The sequence below is a fragment of the Neoarius graeffei genome, chromosome 28, assembly GCF_027579695.1.
Source record: "Neoarius graeffei isolate fNeoGra1 chromosome 28, fNeoGra1.pri, whole genome shotgun sequence".
Classification (NCBI taxonomy): domain Eukaryota; kingdom Metazoa; phylum Chordata; class Actinopteri; order Siluriformes; family Ariidae; genus Neoarius; species Neoarius graeffei.
In genome coordinates, this window is record NC_083596.1 from 1,232,949 (window position 1) to 1,251,379 (window position 18,431).

The following is an 18,431-nucleotide window of genomic DNA, read 5'->3' on the forward strand; positions in this document are numbered from 1 at the left end:
CGGGTACCCAGCTGAGCGAGGTTCGGAACCCGCTTTTTTTTTTCAAGATGGCCACCACTAAGCCTAACAGGACCATAATTAAGAATAATTGGTTATCTGGCAATCAAATTTTCATAATTTTTATAGGGAACTCTTATAAACTGTGTAGAATATTTACAAGCTTTCCCTGAAATATACTGATGTTCACAACATATCCAATATGGCTGCTGGTGGCCATCTTGAAATCTTTAAAGTATTATATTTCAGCTTCCATATGTGATATCATCTTGAGTAATATGTCAATTTCAACTAATTTCAGGCTTTCTAACATTTTCAGGACACACACTGTGTTTTGGACAGAACCAAGATGGCCGCCAGCAGGGGTGGCTCAGATGACCATGTTGAAAGCATTACATGGCTCTATTTCAACAACCATATGAGATTTAATTTCATATAATTTATCATTGTCAACTAGTTTTAGGGCCCTGAGTTATTTTCTGCCATTAAATGAGTGTTTCATGCATAACCTAGATGACTATCCCCAGAGGCAGATCTAGCGGCCATCTTGAAATCATAAAGTTGCCATATTTACGCAGTTGTATGTCATATAATCTATTGCAATATATCATTTTCCACTAATTGTAGGCCTCTTTTATTCATTTTGTGGATTTTGATCCAAGTAAATAAATGTTTTAGGCATATTCAAAATGTTTGTTGTCAGTGGTGGAATAGCACAGTTATATGCATCAGGAAGTAAGCTATGCAGATTGAAAGTTGAAGTAAATGTGTACCATTTGAACCAAGAGTAATGTGGCCAAATTAATATTTATAGCTGTTCAGATAAAGAATATAACTGCACTATTTTATTTGATCTCAAAAAGGCAAAAGGGAAAGCTTGTAAATATTCTACACAGTTTATAAGAGTTCCCTATAAAAATTATGAAAATTTAATTGCAATATAATAAATTATTCTTAATTATGGTTCCCATAAGCTTAGTGGTGACCATCTTGGAAAAAAAGCAGGTTCCAAACCTCGTTCAGCTGGGTACCTGATCTGAAATGAAACTGAACCCCCTAAGATACTTCCATGCAAAATTTGGCGCTTTTTTTTTTACCAAAGTGCACGACTGATCTCAAAATTGCCCGTTAAGAGTTAGACTATATACTGTAGAGTCTGCTTTAAAGAAAGACTCATTGTCATGTTCCTCTGGTCATCGTCCTCTCCTTGACAAATTAAAGAATAAAATATGAAGCGTGTGACTCTAGAACCTTGTTCTTGTCCTTGGTTCCTGCAGGTGAGAGCTATGTGTGTGCCTCAGAGAACTACTACAAGAAAGTGGACTACACGAAGAATGTGAACCCGAATTGGTCGGTGAATGTGAAGGCGAGTGCGATCCAGAAGAATGCAGCGAGCCGCCTGGCGAGTGAAGTGCGCGAGAACAAGGACTTTGTGCGGCCCAAGCTGGTGACGGTGATGCGCAGTGGCGTGAAGCCCAGGAAGGCTGTGAGGGTTCTGCTGAACAAAAAAACCGCACACTCGTTCGAACAGGTTCTGACTGACATCACTGAGGCCATCAAACTGGAGAGTGGTGCTGTCAAGAGGATCTACACACTGGATGGGAAACAGGTGGGATGCGCGCACACACTATATGCATACACATACTGTATACACACACACACACACACACACACACACACACACACACACACACACAGATAACATTTCAGAAAGGCAGAGTATTTTCCTGAAAGTACAGTGGTGCTTGAAAGTTTGTGAACCCTTTAGAATTTTCTATATTTCTGCATAAATATGACCTAAAACATCATCAGATTTTCACACAAGTCCTAAAAGTAGATAAAGAGAACCCAGTTAAACAAATGAGACAAAAATATTATACTTGGTCATTTATTTATTGAGGAAAATGATCCAATATTACATATCTGTGAGTGGCAAAAGTATGTGAACCATTGCTTTCAGTATCTGGTGTGACCCCCTTGTGCAGCAATAACTGCAACTAAACGTTTGCGGTAACTGTTGATCAGTCCTGCACACCGGCTTGGAGGAATTTTAGCCCGTTCCTCCGTACAGAACAGCTTCAACTCTGGGATGTTGATGGGTTTCCTCACATGAACTGCTCGCTTCAGGTCCTTCAAAATTTTGATTGGATTAAGGTCAGGACTTTGACTTGGCCATTCCAAAACATTAACTTTATTCTTCTTTAACCATTCTTTGGTAGAACGACTTGTGTGCTTAAGGTCGTTGTCTTGCTGCATGACCCACCTTCTCTTGAGATTCAGTTCATGGACAGATGTCCTGACATTTTCCTTTAGAATTCGCTGGTATAATTCAGAATTCATTGCTCCATCAATGATGGCAAGCCGTCCTGGCCCAGATGCAGCAAAACAGGCCCAAACCATGATACTACCACCACCATGTTTCACAGATGGGATAAGGTTCTTATGATGGAATGCAGTGTTTTCCTTTCTCCAAACATAACGCGTCTCATTTAAACCAAAAAGTTCTTTTTTGGTCTCATCTGTCCACAAAACATTTTTCCAATCACCTTCTGGCTTGTCCACATGATCTTTAGCAAACTGCAGACGAGCAGCAATGCTCTTTTTGGAGAGCAGTGGCTTTCTCCTTGCAACCCTGCCATGCACACCAGTATTGTTCAGTGTTCTCCTGATGGTGAACTCATGAACATTAACATTAGCCAATGTGAGAGAGGCCTTCAGTTGCTTAGAAGTTACCCTGGGGTCCTTTGTGACCTCGCCGACTATTACGCGCCTTGCTCCTGGAGTGATCTTTGTTGGTCGACCACTCCTGGGGAGGGTAACGATAGTCTTGAATTTCCTCCATTTGTACACAATCTGTCTGACTGTGGATTGGTGGAGTCCAAGCTCTTTAGAGATAGTTTTGTAACCTTTTCCAGCCTGATGAGCATCAACAACGCTTTTTCTGAGGTCCTCAGAAATCTCCTTTGTTCGTGCCATGATACACTTCCACAAACGTGTTTTGATAGATCCCTGATCTTTAAATAAAACAGGGTGCCCACTCACACCTGATTGTCATCCCATTGATTGAAAACACCTGACTCTAATTTCACCTTCAAATTAACTGCTAATCCTAGAAGTTCACATACTTTTGCCACTCACAGATATGTAATATTGGATCTCATCTCATCTCATTATCTCTAGCCGCTTTATCCTGTTCTACAGGGTCGCAGGCGAGCTGGAGCCTATCCCAGCTGACTACGGGCGAAAGGCGGGGTTCACCCTGGACAAGTCGCCAGGTCATCACAGGGCTGACACATAGACACAGACAACCATTCACACTCACATTCACACCTACGCTCAATTTAGAGTCACCAGTTAACCTAACCTGCATTTCTTTGGACTGTGGGGGAAACCGGAGCACCCGGAGGAAACCCACGCGGACACGGGGAGAACATGCAAACTCCACACAGAAAGGCCCTCGCCGGCCCCGGGGCTCGAACTCAGGACCTTCTTGCTGTGAGGCGACAGCGCTAACCACTACACCACCGTGCCACCCGTAATATCGGATCATTTTCCTCAATAAACAAATGACCAAGTATAATATTTTTGTCTCATTTGTTTAACTGGGTTCTCTTTATCTACTTTTAGGACTTGTGTGAAAAGCTGATGTTGTTTTAGGACAGGAGTCACCAAACTTTTTTCTCTGGGGGCCACATTGTCATTCCTGACTGTGATGGGGGGCCGGGGTCGGGTCACCTATATAACATAGAATTGTATGACCCAGACAAATATGACCACCAGCAGGCCTCATTGTGTAGTAGAGATTACTCGCCTGGCACAGCCATCCCCACTACTATATCCCCACTACTATATCCCCGCTACTATATCCCCGCTACTATATCCCCACTACTATATCCCCACTACTACATCCCCACTACTACATCTCCACTACTATATCCCCACTACTATACCCCCACTACTATACCCACACTACTATATCCACACCACTATATCCCCACCACTATATCCCCACCACTATACCCCCACCACTATACCCCCACCACTATATCCCCACTACTATACCCCCACTACTATACCCCCACTACTATACCCCCACTACTATATCCACACTACTATATCCACACTACTATATCCACACTACTATACCTCCACTACTATACTCCCACTACTATATCCCCACTACTATATCCCCACAGCTATATCCCCACCACTATATCCACCCCACTATATCCCCACCACTATATCCCCACCACTATATCCACACCACTATATCCCCACCACTATATCCCCACTACTATATCCCCACTACTATACCCCCACTACTATATCCCCACTACTATATCCCCACCACTATATCCCCACCACTATACCCCCACCACTATACCCCCACCACTATATCCCCACTACTATACCCCCACTACTATACCCACACTACTATACCCACACTACTATACCCCCACTACTATACCCACACTACTATATCCACACTACTATATCCACATTACTATATCCACACTACTATACCTCCACTACTATACTCCCACTACTATATCCCCACTACTATATCCCCACAGCTATATCCCCAACACTATATCCACCCCACTATATCCCCACCACTATATCCCCACCACTATATCCACACCACTATATCCCCACCACTATATCCCCACTACTATATCCCCACTACTATACCCCCACTACTATATCCCCACTACTATATCCCCACCACTATATCCCCACCACTATATCCCCACCACTATATCCCCACCACTATACCCCCACCACTATATCCCCACTACTATACCCACACTACTATACCACCACTACTATACCCACACTACTATACCCCCACTACTATACCCACACTACTATACCCCCACTACTATACCCACACTACTATATCCACACTACTATATCCACACTACTATACCCACACTACTATACCCCCACTACTATACCCACACTACTATATCCACACTACTATATCCACACTACTATATCCACACTACTATACCTCCACTACTATACTCCCACTACTATATCCCCACTACTATATCCCCACAGCTATATCCCCACCACTATATCCACACCACTATATCCCCACCACTATATCCACACCACTATATCCCCACCACTATATCCCCACCACTATACCCCCACCACTATACCCCCACTACTATACCCCCACTACTATATCCCCACTACTATATCCACACTACTATATCCACACTACTATACCCCCACTACTATATCCCCACTACTATATCCCCACTACTATATCCCCACTACTATATCCCCACTACTATATCCACACTATTATACCCCCACTACTATATCCACACTACTATACCCCCACTACTATATCCACACTACTATATCCCCACTACTATATCCCCACTACTATATCCCTGCTACTATATCCCCGCTACTATATCCCCGCTACTATATCCACACCACTATATCCCCACTACTATATCCCCACAACTATATCCCCACTGCTATATCCCCACCGCTATATCCACACCACTATATCCACACCACTATATCCCCACTACTATATCCCCGCTACTATATCCCCGCTACTATATCCACACCACTATATCCCCACTACTATATCCCCACAACTATATCCCCACTACTATATCCACACTACTATATCCACACTACTATACCCCCACTACTATATCCCCACTACTATATCCCCACTACTATATCCCCACTACTATATCCACACTATTATACCCCCACTACTATATCCACACTACTATACCCCCACTACTATATCCCCACTACTATATCCCCACTACTATATCCCCGCTACTATATCCCCGCTACTATATCCCCGCTACTATATCCCCGCTACTATATCCACACCACTATATCCCCACTACTATATCCCCACAACTATATCCCCACTGCTATATCCCCACCGCTATATCCACACCACTATATCCACACCACTATATCCCCACTACTATATCCCCGCTACTATATCCCCGCTACTATATCCACACCACTATATCCCCACTACTATATCCCCACAACTATATCCCCACAACTATATCCCCACCGCTATATCCCCACCACTATATCCCCACCACTATATCCACACCACTATATCCCCACCACTATATCCCCACTACTATATCCCCACCACTATATCCCCACCACTATATCCCCACCACTATATCCACACTACTATATCCCCACCACTATATCCCCACCACTATATCCCCACCACTATATCCACACTACTATATCCCCGCTACTACATCCCCGCTACTACATCCCCGCTACTACATCCCCGCTACTATATCCCCGCTACTATATCCCCGCTACTATATCCCCGCTACTATATCCCCACTACTATATCCACACTATTATATCCCAACTACTATATCCCCGCTACTATATCCCCGCTACTATATCTCCGCTACTATATCCCCGCTACTATATCCACGCTACTATATCCCCGCTACTATATCCACACTACTATATCCCCACTACTATATCCACACTACTATATCCCAACTACTATATCCCCGCTACTATATCCCCGCTACTATATCCCCGCTACTATATCCCAGCTACTATATCCCCGCTACTATATCCCAACTACTATATCCCCACTACTATATCCCCACTACTATATCCCCGCTACTATATCCACGCTACTATATCCACGCTACTATATCCCCACTACTATATCCACACTACTATATCCCCACTACTATATCCCCACTACTATATCCCCACCACTATACCCCCACTACTATATCCCCACTACTATATCCCCACTACTATATCCCCACTACTATATCCCCACTACTATATCCCCACTACTATATCCCAACTACTATATCCCCGCTACTATATCCCCGCTACTATATCCCCGCTACTATATCCACGCTACTATATCCCCACTACTATATCCCCACTACTATATCCCGCTACTATATCCACACTACTATATCCACACTACTATATCCACACTACTATATCCCCACTACTATATCCACACTACTATATCCCCACTACTATATCCCAACTACTATATCCCCGCTACTATATCCCAACTACTATATCCCCACTACTATATCCACACTACTATATCCCCACTACTATATCCCAACTACTATATCCCCGCTACTATATCCACACTACTATATCCACACTACTATATCCACACTACTATATCCCCACTACTATATCCCAACTACTATATCCACACTACTATATCCCCACTACTATATCCCCAGTACTATATCCCCACTACTATATCCCAACTACTATATCCACGCTACTATATCCACACTACTATATCCCCACTACTATATCCACACTTCTATATCCCCGCTACTATATCCCCGCTACTATATCCACGCTACTATATCCACACTACTATATCCCCACTACTATATCCCCACTACTATATCCACACTACTATATCCCCACTACTATATCCCCACTACTATATCCCCACTACTATATCCCAACTACTATATCCCCACTACTATATCCCCACTACTATATCCACACTACTATATCCACACTACTATATCCCCGCTACTATATCCCCGCTACTATATCCCCACTACTATATCCCCTACTACTATATCCACACTACTATATCCACACTACTATATCCCCACTAATATATCCCCACTACTATATCCACACTACTATATCCCCACTACTATATCCCCGCTACTATATCCCCGCTACTATATCCCCACTACTATATCCACACTACTATATCCCCACTACTATATCCACACTACTATATCCCCACTACTATATCCACACTACTATATCCCCACTACTATATCCACACTACTATATCCCCACTACTATATCCCCTACTACTATATCCACACTACTATATCCACACTACTATATCCCCACTACTATATCCCCACTACTATATCCACACTACTATATCCCCACTACTATATCCCAACTACTATATCCCCGCTACTATATCCACACTACTATATCCCCACTACTATATCCACACTACTATATCCCCACTACTATATCCCCGCTACTATATCCCCACTACTATATCCCCTACTACTATATCCACACTACTATATCCACACTACTATATCCCCACTACTATATCCCCACTACTATATCCACACTACTATATCCACACTACTATATCCCCACTACTATATCCCCACTACTATATCCACACTACTATATCCCCACTACTATATCCCCGCTACTATATCCCCGCTACTATATCCCAACTACTATATCCCCGCTACTATATCCACACTACTATATCCCCACTACTATATCCCCACTACTATATCCCCACTACTATATCCACACTACTATATCCCCACTACTATATCCCCGCTACTATATCCCAACTACTATATCCCCGCTACTATATCCACACTACTATATCCCCACTACTATATCCCCACTACTATATCCACACTACTATATCCCCGCTACTATATCCCCGCTACTATATCCCCGCTACTATATCCCCACTACTATATCCCCACTACTATATCCACACTACTATATCCACACTACTATATCCCCACTACTATATCCACACTACTATATCCCCACTACTATATCCCCGCTACTATATCCCCACTACTATATCCCCGCTACTATATCCCAACTACTATATCCCCGCTACTATATCCACACTACTATATCCACACTACTATATCCCCACTACTATATCCACACTACTATATCCCCGCTACTATATCCCTGCTACTATATCCCCGCTACTATATCCCCGCTACTATATCCCAACTACTATATCCCCGCTACTATATCCACACTACTATATCCCTGCTACTATATCCCCACTACTATATCCCCGCTACTATATCCCAACTACTATATCCCCGCTACTATATCCACACTACTATATCCACACTACTATATCCCCACTACTATATCCACACTACTATATCCCCGCTACTATATCCCTGCTACTATATCCCCGCTACTATATCCCCGCTACTATATCAACACTTGATTCCTGGCACATATTTGTTTATCTTTACTAGTGGTTTGCAAAAGTAGTAATCAAGTCTTCACACTTTGTTTTAATTTGAAATACCACAGATATTCCATTTATTTATTTTCTAATAAAAATAACATCAAAGCTGTCAAGGTAAGAAACATCTGCCTAGTTGAGGTGATTGACACTGGCAAAGGTGAGTGGAAAATTAAAAATTGTAGGTAGGCCTGTTGATATTATTAATGATATTAATAATAATTGTGTGCAGCACTTAATAAAGGTCAAATAAATAGACTTATAACATAAATACATTTAAAAAAACAATGAAATTATAATAATATGAGCAATAGATCAATAGATCACAGCAGTTGTGCTGTGTCCTGCACGTCATTGCTCTCATCCATGGCCAAAGCAAAAAACTCGAATTCTGACGCTTTCTCATTCAGCTGGTCATACACGTCGTCCCCCAAATCTTCGGTTCGCCTGGTCGTAGTAGGTGCGGAGAGACTCACCGCGTTGAGCGCATCCTTCTTGTCGGGACACACCTCCTCGGCCACAGCAAGCATGCATACTTTAACAAAGTCCCCATCAGTAAACGGCTTTCCATGGGTAGCTAGTAGGTGAGCTACCTTATAGCGAGCTCGGACAGCAGCCTGGTTGATCTGGGTTTGGCGAAGGAATACATTCTGTTGTGCAGTCAGTCCGCATTTCATCCTCCGAATCCTGTCTTCTCTTGTTTGCCCTCGCAAACTAGCATACTCTTTGTGGCGGGTTTCATAGTGACGACGCAGATTATATTCTTTGAAAACCGACACACTTTCTTTACATACAAGACAAACTGCACGGTCCTTACACTGAACGAAAAAATAATCGGTGGTCCACTGTTCTTTAAAAACTCTGCACACTCTGTCAACTTTTCGCTGACCGCTAGCCATTTTGCTGTCCTGAACACTGACAGTTCTCTGCGCGTGCGCTGCCTGACACTGCTTGATCACGAGCATATGACGAAAATTCGGAAAATATGAATAGTTCATTTTATAACTAAATATCAATTTTAATTGATAAAATCAACAAAATACAAGATGCAGACATGTTGTTATTTGCCAAAAAGCAATTTAAAAAAATAGGCCATGACCACTTTTGGGGATTGCCTCATAGGGCCGGTTCAAGTGGTGGGGGGCAGAGGGACTGGGGGGCCGGTCAAAGGGGGGTGGCGAGCCGGAGTCGGCCCGTGGGCCGTAGTTTAACGACCCCTGTTTTAGGTCATATTTATGCAGAAATATAGAAAATTCTAAAGGGTTCACAAGCTTTCAAGCACCACAGTAAATCTTACAGGGTTTAGATATGCAAATCAAAGAGCTTATCTCTGAGAAACATGGAAATACACATTGAACTGACAAACCCACTCAACCCTCTGTGTGTGTGTGTGTGTGTGTGTGTATTAACCATCAAGGAAATATAATACATTTGTTTCTTGTTTTTCAATTTGTAAATTAGATGCTGAAGAGACAGACTGTAATCACACACACACACACACACACACACACACAGAGGCAGGCACTGTGTTGTTAGGTGTCTTACTTTCTCAGTAAAAAACATTTATTCCTTCTTTACTTGTTTCAGTGTGTGTGTGTGTGTGTGTGTGTGTGTGTATAAAATTTATATAAATTGTAATATTTATTAATTGTTATTATTTATAAACACAAGTCATCTCTCATCCAAAAGCATAAAGATGTCTGTGATGTTGCATGATGGGAATTTAAGCCCCGCCCCTTTTGACCCAGACAGAAAAACAGGAAGTTGCTCAGCTCCTTCTTGTCTTTCCAGCTTTATTTAGTGTCATTAGTGTCTAGCCTGTTTAGCAGCTAATTGCTGCCTTTGTCTTCACACACACACACACACACACACACTGAACCTGTCCCAGATTGTCCCTCCCACTGCTGTCTGATGTGTTTAATTGCTGCTTGTGCTTCTGTGTTGTTTTTCCTCAGTTCCATTTTTCCTTCCTATCTCTCACTCTTCCTCCACATTCTCTTTCCTTCTTTCCTCTCATTTTCTCTCTTCTCTCTCCTTGTTTCATTTCCCCTCTATCTCTCCTGTTTTATTTCTCCTTTGTTTTTTCTTTCATTTGCTAATTTTTTTATCCATTCTTTCAAACCTCCTTTCTACATTTTGTCTCTTTCCTTTTTATCCCATCTTTTCTTCTCTTTTGTCTTTCTGTTTCCTCTCTCTGTTTTTCCCCTGTTCTTTCACTCTCTTTTCTGTCCACCCCTTTGCGCTCTTTCTCTCTCTCTGGATGCTGAGGCAGCTGCTAGTTCTGGTTGCTAAGCAACTGCTCCCTCTATAAAGAAAGCCCAGCTGGATGTGTGCACGCGCTTAGTAAACCCTTCCTCTCTTTTTCATTTTGCCCGTGAGCACAAAATGACACTCATTTTCCCTTCAGCTGCCGACACACTCGCAATCATCTGTGTGTGCGAGAGAGAGAGAGAGAGAGAGAGAGAGAGCTCTGATCATTTCGGGTGGTTGGTGTGCTGCTTAACATCTGAAAGTGTTCTAATGACTGTGTCTCTTGAAAAAACATCTCTCTGTCTCATCCCTCCATCTTCACTGGATAGAGGGAGCAAGAGTGAGAGAGAGATGAGATGTGATGTCTGATGTGTCTTCCTCTTTATATTTACCCATAATTCCACACAGTCCAGGATCATGTAATTTTGTCCAAATATGGAAGAAGGAAGTGAGTGGAACTGAATCACTGCGCTGTGGCTCAGACGTTTAAGGACGTGTGTGTGCGTTTAAATCAGACACTCCTCCTCTCCTCCTGGCTCCTCACTTTAATAATAATTTATACAACCAGCTTTATTTACATTCTGCTTTAATATTTAAATTGTGTTCCGCATAAAACAGAGTCACTGTTTCCTCTCTGATCATCACCTAGTGTTTTATTCCTCTTACACCACACACACTTACCAACACTTACAGCTCTGATTGATTAAAACCTGCACTACTGTCAGAGCCACTGCTACAGAAAATTAATCAGCACCTTCTTCTGGTATTTTGGCATGTTATTCAATCAATCAATCAATCAATCAATCAATCAATCAATCAATCAATCAATCAATCAATAATCTTTAAATATTATATAATGTGTTATGAATCATCATTACTCACATATGTTTATTTTGGAACAGAATGTAGTCACCATACTGTCATACACAACCAGCTCCTATTATACTATGTGTGTGTGATTAACAGGCATTAGTGTTAATCTTGTTAGGAAAATTGGGGATTTTCTGATGAATTATTCACTCTAGTTGTTTTACAAAAGCTTTGTCTGTGTGTGTGTGTGTGTGTGTGTGTGTGTGTGTGTGTCCCATACTGCGGATATTTGGATGATCTCACTCCTAGCAAATGAGAGTTGAAAGAGAGAGATAGAGATGGAGGCAGGAAAGAGAGAGAATGTGAGATTTTGGGGTCTTTTTTTTCTTTTTTTCTTTCGCCTCTATGGTTTGTCAAGGGTGTTGCCATGGAAACGGGAAGGCGCTAGACTCCGGTGGTTGCTGTGACAATAGCGATGATGAGAAATACGCTGAGCGAGCTCTTCGTTTTGAACACAGGGCCAGGGACCCTGCCCAATCCACACGACTCTCACTCACACACTATAGAGTGAATGTGAATTATCCAATGCGGCACAAAAGCAGTGAAGCACGAACCCATCCTCATCTGTAACACTGCAGCGGTCCCTATAGCACTACAGTGCGGCTGCCTCCCCAATCACACACTCAACCTGCATCGCTGTAGATGGACACACACACACACACACACACAAGTCACACTTAGTCCCCACGTTGTGTTGAGTTGGCGATCTCCATAGCAACAGGTTCAGTGGGTGCTTAATGACATCATCATTGGTGTCAGAGTGAACTCATGGGTCAGAGGAAGTGACATCAGAAGGATGAGGTTGATAGAGACAGAGTTAAAGAGAGAGAGAGAGATCAGGAGGCATAAAATAAGAGTCAAGGATTTAGAGAGGGAAAGAGTGAGAAAGTGAGAGAGAGGTAAGGAGAGAATGAGAAAGAAAGAGAGAGAAGAGGTAGGAGGAGGAGAGAATGAAAGAAAATGAAAGAGTGGTGGTGATAAGCAGAGCAAAAGACAGAGAAAAAAGATAGACAGAGCAAGACAGACACAGAAAGGGAGTGAGACAAAGAGAAAGAGGGATAAGGAGAGAGAGAGAGAGAGAGAGAGAGAGAGAGGCATGTTACATTGTAAGGATCTTATTCCAATAAGCTGCTTGTCATTTCTCCCTTTTCTCAGTGTTATCTTCACACGCACGCGCATGTACGTACACACGCGCACACACACACACGCACACTTGTGAGTTGAATCCAATCACACTCACTGCAGTCTGTATCCTTGGCAACAGGGAGAAACTGGGTTCATTGGGTTCATAAACACAGCAGTGCAGTCTTCCTACACACACACCGAGCTCCAGTTTCACACACAGGGTGAAGGGCGTGTGTGTGTGTGTGTGTGTGTGTGTGTGTGTGTGTGTGTGTGTGTGTGTGTGTGTGTGTGTGTGATTAATGGCTTGTTGGAAGTGTGGGTCAGAATGATGAAGTGAAATCTGATTACACTGAACAATATTTAACACCAGGGCTGCAACAATAACCGCATCACTGCCGTACCGCCGCGGAGGAGGCGTGTACCACCGGGTAGGGGGTGTGTACTGCTGTGCTGAGCACGTTGCCACAATTTCCGCCATATTTATCTAAATGTATTTGGATATCTTTGAAAACTCACTTTTTTCTATCAGTTTTGAAAAGGATCCCACAGTAAAGAGAAAACTCTGATCAGTAGCCAGAAATGTATTTGCAGACCTCAGAAAAGTGAGCGAGACGACTTTCACTCACAGTCCATCACATTCCTTATGACTGAGTGACGGGTTGGACACCCGGGCTCACAGCTGGAGCATAGTCCAGAACCTCCAGAACCAGCCAGTCCAATCTTCTGTTCTTTATTTCCACTGAAATGGAACCGACAGTAAACCACAAAACACTGCTGTGTTTTTATTCATCAAGCAGTTTAACCAGACAGAGCAGAAAAATCTCTCCGACAGATGTCAGTCAAACCCATCAGTCATCACACACACACTACAACACGTTTCCTTTACTTCAGTTTGTGGTGATATTTTAGTTTAACCAGATTAACAAACAATATTGTCTCATCTCATCTCATTATCTGTAGCCGCTTTATCCTGTTCTACAGGGTCGCAGGCGAGCTGGATCCTATCCCAGCTGACTACGGGCGAAAGGCGGGGTACACCCTGGACAAGTCGCCAGGTCATCACAGGGCTGACACATAGACACAGACAACCATTCACACTCACATTCACACCTACGCTCAATTTAGAGTCACCAGTTAACCTAACCTGCATGTCTTTGGACTGTGGGGGAAACCGGAGCACCCGGAGGAAACCCACGCGGACACGGGGAGAACATGCAAACTCCACACAGAAAGGCCCTCGCCGGCCCCGGGGCTCGAACCCAGGACCTTCTTGCTGTGAGGCGACAGCGCTAACCACTACACCACCGTGCTGCCCAAACAATAATATATTACATTAAATAATTCCACAAGAGACACACAATAACACACATTTTCAGCACAGTTGAGTGCTCGACTCTGATTGGTCAGAAGGTGTGCATTATTTCATAGATTAAAAGCCTCACCTCAAAGCTCGTTACTTGGATTGGACTTTTTTCAAGTCATGTTGCAAAAAAGCATCTGCTAAATGAGAAAGTGTAAAATAATCCGGTGTGAGAAACAGAAGTGTGAACAGGAGACTTAGATCGATTTCAGCTTCAGTTGTTTCAAGTTTCACTCATCTCAACATCGAGTGTGTCTCAGCCTTAAATATCACACTGTGGAATAATAACAACAAGATATCCCCCGCCCTATAGACCAACTACATACCAAGTTTCAAGATATTATTTGTCACATTTTTCAAGTTCTGCTGCAGGAAACCAACCCGACCTCTTTACACTGACCTCAGCAGCCCAGGGCATAAACCCACTGGACCTGGTCCAGGGGAGCTAAAAATTTAAATTTCTCAGAGTTCTTAGTATCAAAAGGCACATATACATTACTTAATCAACACATATACCAACTTTCAAGACCAAACCACTCATAGTTTTCAAGTTCTGCTCCGGAAACAAAACCTACCCCTAAGACTAACCTGAGAGACTAAGTCTGAAATTGTTTCCATGGAAACATGAAAAATTAAAATTTCTCAAATTTTTTAGAATGAAAAGGCACATTGACAACACATTGTTAACATGTATACCACGTTTCAAATCTGTATCATGAATAGTTTTGGATATATGCTCCGGAAACAAACATTGCTCTTAGAAACTAAGTCAAAATCTATTTTTTATTTAAAAATTTGAAAAATACTTTTTTTTTTCAAAAATCCAAAATACCAAAAGGCACCAGTTCACATGTTGCTTGATATGTATACAAAGTTTCATGAAGATATCTTCAGTAGTTTTAAAGATATGGCCCAGAAATGAAAACGTGACCAGACGGACAGAACCCGTTTCTGTATCGATAATTGTTGATAAAGCTGGTGGGGGGGGGGGATCAGTGCTTGATAACTGATCTCTGTAACTGGAGTGTGTGTGTGTGTGTGTGAGTGTGTGTGTGTGTGAGTGTGTGTGTGTGTGAGTGTGTGTGTGTGTGAACCTGTGCTGAGTCACCAGTGTGTGTGTTTACTGAAACTGTACAAGTCGCCACTTTCACTCTCACTCGTCTTTCATCCTTCCTTCACCACATCTCCATAACCCCCGCCCTCACATCACTTTCTCATGATGCACCTGTGCTTTGAACTCATTGTTCTTGCAGCCCCGTGGTTGATGTTGATGTCCCAAAGCACCACATTTGATGTACAGAAGTGTTTTTATTTATTCTAGTAAGAAAGAAATTTCTAAACAGTGAATGTCAGTCATAGCAGCCACATCAATCTGCTGCAGATCCGTGACCTTCAGGTGACCTTTAAATGTGGAGATGTGAATGCGTGCAGTAGTGGTACAGGGGTGTGTTCAGATCACATCAACCACACAAAGAGGAAATAACTTTCAGCAGAAACGTTTCAGATTTTGTGGAACTTTCTTTCTGTGGAAAGCTCCGCCCATCTGTCAGGTAGCGCAGTGTGTGTGATGAGTGTGTGATTGTAGTACGCCGTGCAAACGTGATTAAAAGCGTATTAATCAGTCTCATTCTGCAGTTGGAGAGAAAGTGAGAGAAGATGAGCAGAGATTTCTGTAGTGTGATGAATTAAACACTTAAAATGACAGATGAACACACACACACACACACACACACACACACACACACACACACACACACACACACACACACTCCCCTGCTTCAGTAATTGCTTTAATAGCAAGCCAGCATTAATTAGCATTGTTGCCAGGGGCGATAGTGAGGACAAATGTGAGAATTGAAGGAAAGAGAGAGAGAGAAAAAAGAAAAAAAGTATAAAATATGTCTAATTATTTATTTACTTTATTAAACTGAACTGAATAACTGATGAAACTGAAGCGCTGGAGAGCAACAAGATTTGTTTGATAATATTGAAATTGCATTACGTTTTGTCACAATACATTTTTCTGGGTCTGTGACCAGACTGACTGGAAGAAGCTGATTAGATACAATTTTGAGCAGAATTTAAAAAAATAATTCAATACAGACTGTCCAATATGTGCACCATCATACAGTTAATGCGTGTGTTTATGGATTTATGTTTTTATTTTACACTCCGTGACGTAGCAGCGTTCAGGAGAACAAATCCAAAAAAATTCTACTTGAAAGAATTTGTGTTTTTGACGTATTGAACAAATTCTGTAAATAAAAACTTGTTTTGACGTTATAAAATTTTTTCTCCTATTCTGCTATACTTCTGGGATACTCTGTTTATTTTAAAATAAATATTTCCGTCATGTTTTAAAATAATGCACATGTTTTGCACATTTCTTTTAGGTTATGTTTTAAAGCAGCACTGCTGTATTTTTGGCAGAACCTAAATCAAACAGTGTTCTGGAGAAATGTTTCACTCATTAAATATCCTGTGATATTTTTGTCAAATGGTTAAAAAGAATGACAGAGAAAGAAAAGCAAGAGAGATAAAGAGGGACAGATAGAGGGAGAGAAGTGAAGGGAGAAAGAAATTGACTAAAATGCAGAAATGCAAAATTCTCCATCACAGAAAAATGTCAGGGACATGAAAACAGATGGAGTGATGGAGAAGAGACTGAGGAAACCGAGAGGGAATTTTTTATTCATCTCTCTCTCTCTCTCTCTCTCTCTCTCTCTCTCTCTCTCTCTCTCTCTTTCTCTCTCTCTCTCATAGTGTGAGTTTCGTGTTGGTTCACTCTGTGGTATTGAGCAAATCGAGTCCTGGCTCTGATCCTAAACACACGGCATTATTGTCTTCACCATGAGCATGAGAAAAGCTGTACAATAACTCTCTCATTCCTCTTCTTTCTCTCTCTTTCTCTCTCTCTCAGGTGTGTTTAGATCAGATTTGTTCTCAGGTTTATTTGTAAAGCGTCTTTAATACACAGTCGGTCATTCAGTGTGCTTTATGTGCACGTGGATAAAAAGCAGACGAGACAAAAACGCTAAATAAATAAAAATAAACATGAAATAATATGGAGATGAAAGAGAATAAAAACGTTGGCCAAGAAAAGCACAATGGAGTGCAGCGCACACCTCAGGCATTTAAACAAAACCACATGGGAACGGAAATGTTTTCAGAGTGGAGTTTTAAAAGTTTTGGCTCCCTTCCATTGATACGGTGATGAAATTCAAAGCTGAAATCTTTCTCTCTGAGCTCAGCAGTATGGAGAAAAGATTTGAACAGTGTGGAGGGTTTTCTGACTTAAATATTAAATCTTGAACTTTTAATATTTAAAGTGTTCAGGCTTAAAAGTTTAGACTTAGATATGACCTTATACTTTCAACATTATACCTTTAATTTTAAAGCATACATTTCAAATCTTAATGATTGTTCTTTGAACCTCAAACCAAATTTCAAGCTTTAGCCTTAAACTTTAAAATGTAAACATCCATCATTACCTTCAACTTTAAACTTTTAAGGTTTGAAGCTTGAAATTTTCAACCTTCAAAGTTCAACTTTATGCCTTCAACTTCAATCACAAACCCTGAATCAATATTTTTAAAATCAACTCTAAAACTTTTAATAAAACAAAATACTGTGAGCAGCTATACAGTCTGAAATCTTAAACCTTACAGCTTCACTTTAATTTTCAAACACCAATGTTAAATTTTAAACATTGAACTATAAGTCTTACATGTCAGGCTTAAAAATTTTAACTTGCATCTAATCTTATACTTTATACTTCTGACTTTATACCTC

General features: G+C 41.7%; 1 protein-coding gene across 1 annotated transcript in view; it reads left to right on the forward strand.

Moving 5' to 3' along the window:
* LOC132875878 (neuronal migration protein doublecortin-like) overlaps positions 1–18,431 on the forward strand; it is a 56,129-nt gene that overhangs the window by 29,267 nt on the left and 8,431 nt on the right. Inside the window, exon 3 of the mRNA XM_060913005.1 lies at positions 1,275–1,606. Coding sequence (XP_060768988.1) covers positions 1,275–1,606 — 332 coding nt within the window. The remainder of the gene's footprint in view (positions 1–1,274; positions 1,607–18,431) is intronic.